The 14,684-nt window shown below is 47.4% G+C and overlaps 1 protein-coding gene across 1 annotated transcript in view; it reads left to right on the forward strand.

Moving 5' to 3' along the window:
• Window positions 1-14,684, forward strand: part of TOGARAM2 (TOG array regulator of axonemal microtubules 2) — a 46,698-nt gene that overhangs the window by 14,435 nt on the left and 17,579 nt on the right. Inside the window, exons 3-8 of the mRNA XM_054169053.1 lie at window positions 8,055-8,171; window positions 8,747-8,862; window positions 9,090-9,231; window positions 9,950-10,108; window positions 12,882-13,020; window positions 14,176-14,281. Of these exons, the coding sequence (XP_054025028.1) occupies window positions 8,055-8,171; window positions 8,747-8,862; window positions 9,090-9,231; window positions 9,950-10,108; window positions 12,882-13,020; window positions 14,176-14,281 (779 nt within the window). The remainder of the gene's footprint in view (window positions 1-8,054; window positions 8,172-8,746; window positions 8,863-9,089; window positions 9,232-9,949; window positions 10,109-12,881; window positions 13,021-14,175; window positions 14,282-14,684) is intronic.

Raw genomic sequence — 14,684 nt, forward strand, 5'->3', positions numbered from 1 at the left:
GGCCTTTCCCAACCATGGTGATTTGGTGATATGGACCTGTCCAAGACTGAAAACTGACATTCAAAATCTGTGGCCTGCAAAGGTCATCTTTATATGCTCCTAGCCTCTTTTAATGGCCTTTAGATTTATAGTGCTGGCCTTAAGATTTATATTTCTGTTCTCCTGCAAGCCAGGTGATGAATGAGCAGCAGAGCTAGCCCTTCTTCAGCAGTGCTCCCTTTGGGATGTGATGGTGGCTGGGGAATGTGGTGTTTTCTATCAGGTCAGCGAGCCAAACCACTGCAAGTTTTCATCAGTCATCTTTACTGTGTTGCATGTTTAGATCTGGCAGCCCCCTTTTTTCCCTTTGCTTTTTGTCCTCTGCCCTCTAAGCACTGCAGTTTGTTGCAGAGACAGCCTATTACTCCTATACCACTTGGTGGCCTCCAGATCACCCAAGGAAGATGCTGCCAGCAGGTTTGTCCACCTTGACTGTGGTGGGTTGAAAAGTTCCCCCCAACATTAAATTGCCAGAGCAGCTCATCTGGAAGCAAATGAAGCTGTATTTACAAGCAAAACTACAATCTACAGTGAGATGCAATGAATATACAAAATATACACTATTTACAATATTTAGAGCTATTTACAATTTATAAACAGCACGAGAACCCCCCTGGACAAAACCAGGGGAGCCAATAGCTTCCCCTTCCCTGCTCCCCCTCCCTGTACACAAGGGACAAGAGAAAGAGCAGAGAGTTGTTTCTTAAGATACTCAGCCACAACAAAGAACAGAGCTAAGGTCAGTAAAGCCAGCCAGAAGCACAAGTTAGTGTCTCTCAGAGTGAGGAAGCCAAAAAGAGAGAATGTTACTCTCTACAGACCAACTCTGTTGATACTTCATCCAATGGGACTGTTCAGAACTTGTCATTATTTTCCTTTTTACATCCAATGGTGATTTATTTACATTCTACCACTTTATGTTCAGAATCTGTGGAAAATTTTCTAGGCACAGGCTGAAACTACCACATTGACTAAAGATCGTGCATTGGGCCCTCTGAGCACCACGGTGTGGAGCTCTGAGCAGCAGGTCAGATGCAAAGCAGCTCCTCTGTCGAATATGGGCGTCAGCATGTGGACACTTGGACACCCTAGGGATTTGAATGCCTGTGGAGTTAGGGGATACCTTTCAGGTGGTACCTCATAGGCTTAGATGAATGGAGGCTTTAAATACTTCACCCCTGCTTGAATGGTGGACCTGGGCCCTGAACAAGACAGAGGTGTTTAAATACTGGAAAAACCAGGGGGTAAATTCTGAGCACTGGGAGCTGTTTTATTTCAAGGTTCATGCAGCACTAAGAACAGTAGTGGGACTCTAGTGGGATAGATAGGACTAATAAAATGGACAATTAATCTGGTCTCGTTAAAGGATGTGCTCCTTCCTTTGCATGTCAGCCCTGCACCTTGTGCTCCCAATGCTTGTTACTCATAATGAAAAATTTCAATACAAGGCTCAGGTCCCTTGTTGCAGCTGAGTGAAATTGCTTCAGATCACTGAACATTTCCCTGCCTGATGATTACACAGGAATAGGACAGCATCCTGAAGCTGCTCACTTGTATTTATCCTGGATTTATGCATCTGTTTGGGGAAACCTGCTTGTAGTCAAAGTGTTTGGAGTTGGTTTGTGCCTTTAAGAAGGATGTATGGAACAGTGGGCAGGTCACTACCAGGAGAGAACTACTGGTCAGGAAAGGTATTTTAGTAGCTCTCTGGGATGGCTTCGCACAGGAGGATGGAGTGGGACACCTTGCTACCAGAGGCAGCTGAGAGGAAGGCACCAAGGGAGATGAGCTGGAACATGCTTTGATAGGAAACTGACTTGAGCTGACAAACATCTGGCCTAGCATTTCAAGACATGGGCCACTGGTTGGACCTGGTTTGAGGATGTATTAGTTCAAGGTGCTGATTGTGACTGCTTCTGTACCTAAGCCTTGAGTGCTGGACATCTAGAACCTTTCCTAGAGCTCTCATGGCAGAAATCCTACGTGCTATTGGAAGAGAAGCATCAGCTGTTTGATGCATGCTTTTGCCTGCACCAGCCCCTGCAGCTTCACTGCTGTCACAGGATGTTTTAGGGGTTGGAAGGGTCCTTGATGGTTCAGTGGGGAGGGTCCTTCAGAGGGTCTTGATAGTTCCACAGGAACTGTTTCTCTCTCTTCCCTCTTTCTCTTCCTCACTCCATGTATTGGTAAGCCCCTGCTTTTTCACAGTGTCCCCCTGCAGTTCTCTTTTCAGCCAGCTTGTTAGACCTATCTGCAGGAGGTGCTCTACGGACCCCTGCATGGCCTCAGGATCTCACAAGTTTCAGGGTCATCTTCTAAGTGCCTCAATAAGGCTCTGGGCAGCCTGGTCTAGTTGGAGGTGTCCCTGTTCCCTGCAAGGGGATTGGCCAAGATGCCCTTTGAGGGTCCCTTCCAACCCCAGGAGATCTGTGAAGGTGGGGAAACCTTCCAAAACTTTTGATCGAGGTTGGAGTATGCTGAAGGCAAAGGTTTGTCAGTGTGCTTGGCTCCTTCTCATCTCATGGTGTCCATCAGTCACAGGAGCCCACAGCACAATCCATCACCCACCTTTGGGGAACAATTGCCCTCAGTCACATCTCCAGGAGAGACTGTAGCAGCACTTAGTGGCAGCAAACTTGTGTACACTACTCCACTAACTCTGGTGTCCAGCACAACACTTCATTGGAGCTGGAATGAGGGATTGTTCAAGGGCTTTCTGAAGGAGATAATGAGGTTTGGCACTCAGATCAGCCTAATCCTAACTCTTGATTTGCTGTGCTGGGTGAGCTGTTGCTTGTGGTTAACTCTTGTGTCACGGTTGAGCAGTCCTGCTCTGCTGAGAAGCAGCCATTGCAGGAACTTTGGATCTGGACAGTGAACTTCTAAGAAAGCTGAGGACAGAACTTGTATAAAGAGGCATCCTGTTGGGTGATACTTTTCAGGTGACATGTTTTGTCTGTGCTCCTTGCCATGCACAATTAATATTTGAGGAAGAAAGCATACTGGTTCAGAAATTCCTTAAATCAGGAAGTTCAACAGCAAGAGAAAATGGATTTTTAGATGTGGCACCTGAAAGGAGGTTATAGCCAGGTGGGGATTGGTCTCTTCTCCCATGCAGCCAGCAACAGAACAAGAGGACACAGTCTGAAGCTGTGCAGAGGGAAGTTTAGCCTTGATCTTAGAAAGAAGTTGTTCTCAGAGAGACTGGCCATTGGAATGGGCTGCCCAGGGAGGTGGTGAGGCTGACATCTCTTCTCTTGGATTGTTGTGCAGAAAGAAACAGGAGCACTTCTGGTGAGCTGTGTGTCTCACTTACACAAAGAACTTAGAAAAGTGGGGACATCAGTAGCACAGGGATCTGCCCTGTGGTTCTCCCACGGGCCTGGGGAAACTGCCCAGTTCCACTGGGCAATGGCTTTTTACTCTACAGAAAAACAACATGCTGCAGATGTGTTATGGCCAAAAAAAAAAGAACTCAACTCTGAACAACTGCCATTTATTCAGATCCATTGTATCCTCACCACAAGCCTCTGACTGGTGAGATACTGCACTCAACCTTCAGAGTGGCTCCAGTCCTGATGGGTTCTGTAGGGTCGTTGCCATCAGCAGGCTTCACACAACGATACTCTGTGATTGCTGTGCTGGGAAGCCAGCAGAGAAATAGCTTGTTGAGAAAGGAAGTAATGGTAGCATTAAATAATCTCTGTTTTCATTTACTGTGTGCTAATGATCCAAAGAAGCTGAAAATCCCAGAGGATGTGTTTTCTTTTGATTAACCCAGCAGAAGGATGACAAGTAATACAGTTACTGTCTACTGAAATATCACCAGGGCTTGGAGCTGTTCATAGGCAGCTGTGGTTTGGGGTTTTTTCCTCTTCAGAAAGCCATTTTCTAACACTTTAAAAATTATTTTCTTCCACTCAGCAGAGAACCATTGCCACTGCTCTCCTTTGCACAGGGAATGGCACCAGCTTGTTTCCCATGCTCCTATCAGCAGTGGCAAAAGATGAATCCTGCACACTCAGCACTTCCCCAAGGCTGCAGGCAAAAATTGCTCTGCCATTGTTGTCCCAGTGGTTTTGGTAGAAGGGAGAAAGGAGTGGCCCTATGTAGCTGTGCCTTCCATCATCATCAAATCAGAGAATGGCTTGAATTGGAAGGGACCTTAAAGATCATCTAGTTCCAAGGGCAGGGACATCTCCCACTAGAGCAGGTTGCTCAAAGCCTCATCCAGCCTGCTATTAAACACTTCCAAGGATGAGGCATCCACAACTTCCCTGGGCAACCTATTCCAGTGTCTCACCACCCTCATAGTAAAGAACTTCCTAATGTCTAATCTAAATCTACCCTGCTCTAGTTTAGAACTATTGCACTTTGTCCTGTCATTACAGGCCCTTATAAAAAGTCCCTCTCCAGCTTTCCTGTAGCCCCCTTCAGGTACTGGAAAGCCACTATAAAGTCTGGCTGGAGCCTTCTCTTCTCCATGCTGCACAACCCCAACTCCCTCAGTCTGTCCTTATAGGAGAGGTGCTCCAGCCTTCTGATCATCTTTGTGACTCTCCTCTGGACCCTCTAAAACAGATCCACATCCTTCTTGTGTTGGGAGCTCCAGAGCTGAACACAGTGCTCTAGATGGGCTCTCATCAGAGCAGAGCCAGAAGGGCAGAATGCCCTCCCTTGACTTGCATCTTTTGATGCAGCCCAGGAAACAGTTGGCTTTTTGAGCTGCCAGCACACATTGCTGGCTCATGTCAAGCGTCTCATCAACCAGCACCCTCAAATCCTTCTCTGCAGGGCTGCTCTCAATCCACTCATTATTCAGCTTGTGTTTGTTCTTGGGATTGCCTCAATCCAGGCACAGGACCTTGTGTTTTACTTTGTTGAATGTCATCAGGTTGGCACAGGCCCACCTCTCCTCTCCAAGCTGTCAGACTTGCTGAGGGTGCCTCAGTCTCACTGTCCATGTTGCCAGCATGTAGTCTTCCATACCATGCATCTGGCCTGAATTAGGAACCATTCCCTGAGTTCAGTCAATTGATCTTTTTGGGGGGCAAGAAGGTGCCATAAGTAATGCCCTTCCTTAATTACACATCCTGGTATGCTAGCATTTAGGTAGCACAGCCTGGCAGAGGAACAAAACCGGGGCATGGAGAGCCTTTGCTAAGAGAGTGGTAGAGGCAGCCATCTATCCTAGCTGTAGGATAGACTCATTTCTGGTCCTTACTGCTTTCTCCTGGGCATTTTTAATACCTTGAGCAATGGGGCATGCTCAGTTTCATTTAGCAGCTTGATCTTAATCAGCCAAAATCGCTACTGGCATATTGCTTAGATATTCATCCCATGCAATGAGACCTATGAAAATATAACTTAATCCCTGCTTTATGTCCTAGTCACACTGGCAATGGTACCTCCATTCCTTCTCTTAAAGTACACAGTCCAAACAGACAGACATTTGTATTTTTAAGGATGTGTAATGCCTGTCTTTCATTGAAAGCACTGGGAATTAGTCTGTAAAAAACCCTCTAAGCCCCTTCATTCCCTGACCTTAAGCTGTCTCTGTGAATTTATCTAGCCTAACAAAAAGGATGAAGGTCAGAAGTGGGTTAACTGTCTCAGCTAGCTCCAGCCTTTCTGATGTGACTTGCTTTTCTTCAGATGAAAGCTTTGACAGCTTGTAAGCAGTTAAATCTCTTGGGCAGGGGGTGGAGCAGTAGAGGATCTTGCTGCAATATGAACAGTTTCTGACTGAAATTTCCTTGAAGATCCTGTATTAGCAGATTGTAAGTTTGATTAATAGCAGAGCACCTGAAGTCCTTGCAGAGGCATGCTTTGGTATTTGATTTAAGCATAGAGAGCACATTAACAGGGACCTGCCTTTGCTTCCTCCATTGAGGGCAGAGGCTTCTTGTCCTTCTGTAATAAGAGTGGGTGTCAGGAGGATGGGGCCAGTCTTTTTCAGTGGTGCCCAGTGACAGGACAAGGGGTAACTTGAACATAAGCAGTTCCATCTAAACACAAGGAGGAACTTCTTTAATTTAAGGGTGACAGAGCACTGCAACAGCCTGTCCAGAGAGGTAGGTGGTGGAGTCTCCCTCTCTGGAGACATTCAAAACCCACCTGGACATGCTCCTATGTGACCATCTCTAAGTGAACCTGCCTTGGAAGTGGTGGCGGGGGTGTGTGGATTCAATGACCTCCAGAAGTCCTTTCCAACCCCTGTAATTCTGTGTCAAAGTGCTAGAGAGAGGGATTACACACCAGTCTCCAGTACTGCTAGCTCAGTGCCCCACCTTAAATGCTGGTATGCTTGTATTAAGCAGGTTGTTCTCTGGTGATTCTTGGGGCAAGCCCAGCATGACGTGATAGCTCTTTGCTATCCAATGTGTGAAGCAATGCTCCTGCTGAAGCTGCAGCGCTGAGTCCAGTGGGAACAACTTCAATATACTGCACTGGGTCCAGCAGCTCAGCCCCTGGGAAAGCAGCTGCTGTGGAGTCATGTTTCCTCTGCTATGCCAGCAGCACTCTTCCTCCAGTGTTTGGGCTTTGTGGCTGTGATTTTGACAGAATGGGGGAAACTCATGGCTTGGATATATTTTTCTGTTGTTTGAACACCACCCAACTTAGATTCATAGAATCCTAGAATTGTTTGGGTTGGAAGGGACCTTGAAGATATCCTAGTTCAAACCCTGCTGCCATGGGCAGGGGCACCTGCCACGAGACCAGGTTGCTCAAGGCCTCATCAAACCTGGCCTTTAACACCTCCAGGGAAGGGGTGTTCCATCCTGGGCACCTGTTTCGGTGTCTCACCGCCCTCATAGTAAAGAACTTCTTTCTAATCTCCAGTCTAAATCTTCTCTCCTCAAGTTTCAATCCATTCCCTCTCATCCTACCACTACAAGCTCTTGTAAAAAGCCCCTTCCCAGCTTTCCTGTAGTCCCCTTTCAGATACTGGAAAGCTGCCATAAGGTCTTCCCTGAACCTTCTTCTCTGGAGGCTTGAGCAGTTTTGTACCCAGGAAGCGCTGTAGGTAGGGCAGTGCCAGGGATGGGTGGCTGTCACTTGCACTAATGGTGGTGTTTTTCCACATAGGCTCCTGATGTGGCAGGGGAACCTACCAGCAGCTGTATCAGTCCCAGCAACTAGCAGGACATTGAGTAGACTCTGATCTGCAGAGAGGCCATCACCTCACTCCCCCATGGCAATGCAAGATGATTTTGCAGCAGGTAAAGGGCTGCTTCTGCCAGGGCTCCTGGCAGTCTGATTCCTGCAGCCTTTGCTGGGAGGACGTTTTCCTGCAGCAGCGGTGCCGGCGCCCAGGAACGCTGCTTGGCTCGGGGAGGCAGAGCGTGCACAAAGGCTTTATTCAAAGGGCTGATCACAAGACTCTGGAGATTCCAGCAAGTGCAGAAGCTGTTCCTCATCCTGTGCAAGTGAGAGCCCAGCCTTAGAAGCTGGATAATGGAGAAGATAATGACCGGGAGAAGTGGCAGGGAAACATCCTGTGTATGATTTTGAATTTTCAGGAACAGCCAAGACTAGAAACTGTTGGAGGCAGGGCATATTCCCCTTGGTTTCAAGTGTCTCTGCAGTAAAGAAGCAGGGCATAAACTACTGTAAGAGTGAAGCAGAACAAAAGAGAGTGTTTGGAGGGACAATTTGCATGCTACAGATACAGCAATCACATAAGCCCACTGAATATTTCACAGAATCACAGAAACATTCAGGTTGGAAAAGATCACCAAGTCCAACTGATAACCCTGCTCTACAAGCTTCACCCCTAAACCATATCCCCAAGCACCACATCCAAACCACCTTTAAACATATCTAGGGTTGGTGACTCAACCACCTCCTTAGGCAGCCCATTCCAATGCCTGACCACTCTTGCTGGGAAAATATCCAGTCTGAACCCCCATACCTAGCAGCCATCCCTCCCCTGGGTGGCTGGGTCATCAGGGCTGGTGTGCACCACCTTGGCCTGGGGGATACAGGTCATCTCTCCCACCTTTCTCACTGAGCCTCGCCCCACGACCCTCAAGAAAGAGTGGTGAGCAGCGTTGCCAAGGAAACCATTCTGCTCAAGGACAAACTGAAGCTGAGAAGGATGTCTGAGGGTCTGTTAGCCTCACAGACAGGTAAGGTGGGAGCCTTTCTGCTCTCTTGTGGGAGGAAGGGTATTTTTCCAGCTTAGAAAGCTAGCACACATTCCCAGTCCTCCCCTGGATGTGTCCCCTGCAGAAACCTGTCCTGCTCTCCATCCCATGCATAGCCCTTCTGCTGCTGTAAGGGTGTGCAGCTTTGGGGCAGGGACAGGAGTAGGAGGGTGCACTTAGATGTATAGGTGACCTATTTTGGGTAAGAAGAGGTTTGTGGGCTCCCTATTGCCTGAGTGGTGCCCAGAGGAACCAGGGTTTTCCTCTGGTGGCTCTGTGGAAGTAAGTGTTGTTTGCTGGCCTGCTTTCAGTGGATCCCAGCAAGACTGAGTTTCTGTGAGCAGTTCTTTAGAGGTTTCCAAGAAGTGTGCCCAACTGGATACCAGGTGCTTTAGGTGCACAGTGCTGCTTCAACTACATTTTGTGTCTCTGCTTTGCAGGCTCACGAGGCTGCAGGGACCTTAAGGGGTCTGTCCTCTAGGCAGTGGTTTCCAGGTCAGCTTCCCAGAGGTTCCTGGTAACCTGCTTCTGTGCCAGTTGCTGTCTCTGCTTTGCAGGTCTGGCTGGCTGCAGTGACCCTAAGGTGGTTATCCTGAAGCTAGTGGTTTCCAGGTCAGCTTCCCAGAGGCTCCTGGTAACCTCCAAGCCCCTGTCTCTCATACAGAAGAATCCAGCAGGATGAGTGAGGAAGAGCAGGAGGATAGGGAAATTGGCACAGACTCTGACAGACTTAACAAGATGATGTCAGAGGGAAAAGGACATGAGGTAAGGAAACCATACTGGGGTGTATAAGGAGGTGCATTAAAGGCTATGACACTGCCCCTGTGCTCCTGGTAAGCTGTTGTGTTAGGGTTTATATATCTCTCTTCATGCTCCATGATGTATTTCCATTGCAACTAGACATGGGCTACCTTGTCAGCTGAGAACAGACTACTCAAGAAGAGAGTGAGAGAGATGGAACGTTTACACAGAAAGAAACTAAAGGAATTGGGGTTGCAGCTTCCAAAAGAGAGGGTTGAGCCTGGAGATGCAGCTGAAAAAAGTAAGTGGTTGCTACATCTGTGGACCTTTTTGTTCCTTTTCTTGCTATTTTCATAGTGAAAAATCTTGGAGAAAGATCATAGAAAATGAACTTGGACTCCTAGTAGACAACAAGTTCTCCATGGGACAGCAATGTGGCCTTGTGGCCAAGAGAGCCAATGGGATCCTGGGGTGCAGCAAGAAAAGTGACCAGCAGGTCTAGGGAGGTTCTTCTGCCCCTCTACTCTGCCCTGGTGAGATCACACCTGGAATACTGTGTCCAGTTTTGGGCTCCCCAGTTCAAGAGAGAGAGACCTGCTGGAGAGAATCCAACAGAGAGCATTTGGTTTTAAACTAAATCCCAGAGATCTAGGCTAGATATGTGGAAGAAAGGTTTTATGATGAGGGTGCTTAAACACTGGAACAGGCTGCCTGGAGCAGTCATTGATTACACATCATTGGAGGTGTTCAAGGTCAAGTTGGACATGGCTCTGAGCAACCTAGTGTAGCTGGAGATGTCCCTGCTCATTGCAGGGGAGTTGGACTGGATGACCTTCAAAGGTCCCTGTCAACCCAAAATGTGATTAGTGCCCCACATTTGTGTGCAGCTGTCACTCTTGGAGTTGTTTGGGTCAACAAAGGGATGTTACTAAGCTCCAGCAAGGTTTCTAGCCCTTTCCAAACCCATACCCATCCTGTCCAGCACTCTCCACTTACAAGGTTCTTTTCAATCTCTGCAGGATCTGGCCTACCACCTATCAATGAGACCGTTTCCAAATTGCCCTGCACCAGCAGTACCTGCAAAAAATGTGCTGAGACTTCCTCGGGGGAGCAAGCCAACAAGATCTCACTGCCCAGGATCAACAGCCAGGGTTGTGGCGCCCCCCACAGGCTTTCGGGTGAGTCTGCTGTGCTGCAGCCTCTTTACCAAGCTCTTTCCTTGCACAAGGAGCACAAACTGCCTCATTTCTCAAGTACAGGCAGGAACTTGGGTCCAAAGCCTGTCCTGAGGTTTGAGAGCAAACCTCTTTTGGATCCACTCCAGCTTGGTGTGACATTGGAGCAGTTGGTGCTTACAGATCCACTGGAAATTTCAGCTGAATAAAGAGGTGGCAAAGCTTTCAGCTCTAGCTTTTGCCCATAGCAATAGTCCAAAATGTAACATTGGTGCCAGGAGGCAGCTGTAACAGCAGGGTTGAGCTCTGGTTCCTACTGTGCACATATGTGCACCATCACAAGCCATTAGCCACTTGCTGTCTTGGCCCTCTGCCTGTGCTGCTGTCTAGCTCTCCAGCCAGCATTTTTGTTGCTGTCACAACAAGGGTTGTTTCTGCATGGAGCTTAGTGACTTGGTACAATCATGCCGTTGCACCTACAAGTGCTTCACAGCTGTTAGCCTCTTTCATCTCACTGCCTGCACTGTAAGCTGGGAACAAGCAGTGCCTCTCGGGTCACCCCACCCATGTGTGGTGGCTCTGTGTCGCAGACAACACAACAAGAGAGGCTACCTGGTAGCTCCCAGGCTGCTTGCTACCTGCAATAAATATACAACAGATCACAGAATCACAGATCAGCCAGGTTCAAAGATACCTCCAAGATCATCAAGTCCCAACCAATCACCCAACCCTAACTAATCAACCAGACCATGGCACCAAGTGCCTCACCCAGGCTTTTTTTAAACATCTCCAGGGATGTTGACCCCAGCACCTCCCTGGGCAGCACATTCCAATGGGCAATCACTCCTTCTGTGAAGAACTTCTTTCTAAGATCAAGTCTGATTCTCTTCTCTCCTTTGTGGGTAGTCTACCTCATGTTATGATTCTGAGTATCATGAGTGTGGTGGGTTGAAATTACCCCCCAACTAATCTGAGAGAATTACTCCCCTCAAAATAAAATTGCCAGACCAGCTCAGATGGAAAGCAGATGAAGCTGGATTTACAAGCAGACTAAAATCTAGAAATATGGAATGCAATGAATAGGTACAAAATATACAATATTTACATGCATTTACAATTTATAAACAACACAAGAACCCCCCTGGACAAAACCAGGGGTTACCAACAGCTTCCCCCTTTCAACTCCCTTCCCGCTTCCTGTACAAGGGAGAATAGAGAGAGAAGAGCAGAGAGTAGCTTGTTAGTACTTAGCCACCACAAGAACGCAGCCAAGGTCAGAACAGCCAAGCAAAAGCCACCAGCTAGCATCTGCTAGAGCAAAGAAGACAAAAAGACAGCAAGTTAGTTTATACAACTAACTTTATGTTAGTTATCAGACCAAGGGGATTATTTAGACCTTATCATTATTTTTCCTTTACATCCAATGGTAATTTATTTACATTCCACCATGCTCTGTGGAAAATTTCCTAGGCATCAGCCTAAAGCTACCACAATGAGTTAAGAAGAAGGGAGCTTGGAATGCTCTTTTCTTAGTGATGCTGCTCTGTTCATCAAAATCAACCAGAACTAGCCTGATGTGGCTCTCCACTAACTGGAGATATGCATAGCAACATACCCATGCAGTGATATCACTGTTGGCAGTGACAGTGATATTGCTGACATCCAAATCAATCTCTGCCTGCATAGTTTTGATCTTCTATTGCCTCCACACTTTGTAGGACATGCAAGGTAGCATAAACCCCTTCGAGAGTCCCTAGCACTTCATCTAGATTCTGTGCAACGTTTATGCTCAATCCTTTAGACAGCTCAGGTGTTTTCATCTCCACTTTACACAATGAGCTTTTGAGTGCAAGGCATGAAATTGTTGACCTATGGTGCTTTGGATGATGAATAGGTTTCATAACAAATGCATTTGTCAGCTGAATTTTCTTATACCTTGTCCATTTATCACCAAGAGAGCCTGTTTACCAACAATTTGCATCTGCATTTACATATTTTCATTCCTGGTTCACATTTGAAAGGCTTTTTTTCCTTTGTCACCACTATCTAGACTGGAAATTGCATTTTTATTCTGCCACAAGAGAAAGCTTAAGCATTGCAGGGTTTGCAAACAAGGACATTTGGTGACAAATACATTCCACCTCAGCATCTTCAAAATACAGCCAGTGGGTACTTCTGAAATAGTAAATATTCATGACACTTGGAAAATAGCCAGATCCATAAACTACTACTTTCCCAATAGTCTCCCAAAAATGGATGTGCTTTCAGCTGCCTGTTGTCTAGAATTTTGGAAGCAAATGGAAACAGAGGCACCCTCAGATTTAGAGGGTCAGGTATCTCTGTTCCCTAGTGGTTGCTCCTTGGGAATCTCCCTGAGCCCAGCAGGAACAGCTCTGTTCTGGCTCTCTACAACTCCCTGAAAGGAGGCTGGAGTCAGGTGGGGGTTGGTGTCTTCTCCCAAGTAGTAAGTGATAGGATAAGAGGAAATGGTCCCAAGTTGCACCAGGGGAGGTTTAGTTTGGATATGAGGAACAATTTCCGCCCCAAAACGGTTGTCGAGCCCTGGCACAGGCTGCCCAGGGCAGTATTGGAGTCCCCATCCCTGGAGGGGTTTCAAAGCCACAGAGATGTGGTGCTGAGGGACATGGTTTAGCAGCAGCCTTGCAGTGCTGGGTTTTTTCCAGCCTAAACCATTCTGTTTGGATTGCAGTCTGCTTGGCAGAGGGATGTCTTGAGCCAGGATGTGTCATGCTGGTATCTGACACTCTCCTTACAGCAAAGAAGCTGCCACTCATTGGTCAGTGCATACTGGATGAAGATGAGGCAGAGGATGGGGACATCCAGGAAGCCAGACCCTTCCCTCACCCACAGCAGGAGCTGCTCAATGCATTCACATGGCTCAGCAGTGATGAGTGGTAAGAAGGTCCCATGTTCACTCTTTGTCCCTCTCAGTGTAAGTTAAAAACACTTTTTTTCCCTAGTACCTCTGAGCCCAGACAGCCCAGATGTCTGAGGGGAACTAGTGAAACCATGCCAAAGCAGCCTCAGGCACGGAACATGAGAGCTGCCTTGGTCAAGAGCTGTGCTACAGCTGCAGGAGGTCCGTGCTCTTTCCTTGCTTTGCATTCTGTCTATGCAGCTGCAAAGAAAATCTTCAGGAAAGAGAGGGTGTTGTGGAACAAGATGATTTGCTGGCTGAAGCCAGAAGCAGGATGGAAGTGGTGTTGAGTTCAGAGATTTGGGGGTCTCAGGTTGCTGGTTCAGGTGGAACTGAGTAAGGATTTTTCACTTGATAGTGCTGCTTCTGCCCAGGTGTGGAAACCAGGACTAACAGCCATATTCCAGAGTGCCAACTCAACTATAGAATCGCAATGGAGACTCCTGAACAGCCCTCTGGGGATGACAGTTGGGGAAAATGTCCCAGTAATAGCCAGACTGGACTCTCTCTCAGGGACAAGGTACAGGGGAGGGGGCAGAAACAGAAATACAGTACAATCTCTGAGCTCTAGGAAGCACCAGCACAGAGACTTCACAGAATTTCAGAATTGTAGGGTTTGGAAGGGACCTCTGAACATTATCAAGTCCAACCCTGCCACTAGAGCAGGATCACCTAGCGCAAATCACCCAGGAACACCTCCCAGATGGGTTTGGAATGCCTCCAGATGCAGAGATGCCACAACCTCTCTGGCACTCTTCTCCAGGGCCTGCCATAATCAAAGTGAAGAAGTTTTCCCTCATGTTTACATGGAGACTCCTGTGTTCCAGCTTGTGTCCATTGCCCCTTGTCCTGTTGCTGGACAGCACTGAGAGAAGTCTAGGGGTTCCAGAAATGCTGCCTCGTTGAATGGCCACAGCCTAACCCACCCTTCTGAAAGCATCTCTTTACCTCTTGGTTTGCTCTGTTCACTTTTGACCAGCACAGCACCCTGTGACAATGACTTCCATGATTCCATGAAGTGCTGCATCAGAAGCACTTCTTTTGGTCTGTTTGAGCCAACACCCTGGTAGCTTCAGATGGTGCTGCCTGGATGGAGAGAAAAACATCAGTCTCTTTGGTAATTGCCTTTCAGGGATGATAAGACAAAGGCACTCCACAACATCAGATGCCTGGCTGCCTGCCATTCAGAAATCCTTCTTTCTAGACTTGATGATGTTTCCTTGGCAGTTACCAAAGAGGTAAGAACATTGTGTTTAGTTGTGTCTGTTATGGGCCATGAAGTAGATCTGTGCTTGTTCATTTACCTGTGTGCTCAGGGGCTACCTTCAATGCTATTTTTACACCTTCTTTTTCTAATAGCTGTGTCACTTGTCTGTATCATCTGTCCCTACACAAAGCTATATTTACTGGTGTGTGGAGCATCTATCTCGCTCCTCTCTGAGCTAGGTGTCATTATAATGCACTGTACGCAGGGAGAAATGGGGACACTAATCAAGTGATTTGCTGCAGCCAGATCTCTGCCCAAGCTGTAATCAAACACTGCAGCTTTTGCCTCCCATCTTCCTATCATTTCCTCTTCCTCAGTGTCCTGGTGGGTAGCCTGCAACTATTCATTTTTTGGTGTTTCCTGGTGGTGTCTCC

The sequence above is a fragment of the Dryobates pubescens genome, chromosome 2, assembly GCF_014839835.1.
Source record: "Dryobates pubescens isolate bDryPub1 chromosome 2, bDryPub1.pri, whole genome shotgun sequence".
In the NCBI taxonomy this organism is placed as follows: domain Eukaryota; kingdom Metazoa; phylum Chordata; class Aves; order Piciformes; family Picidae; genus Dryobates; species Dryobates pubescens.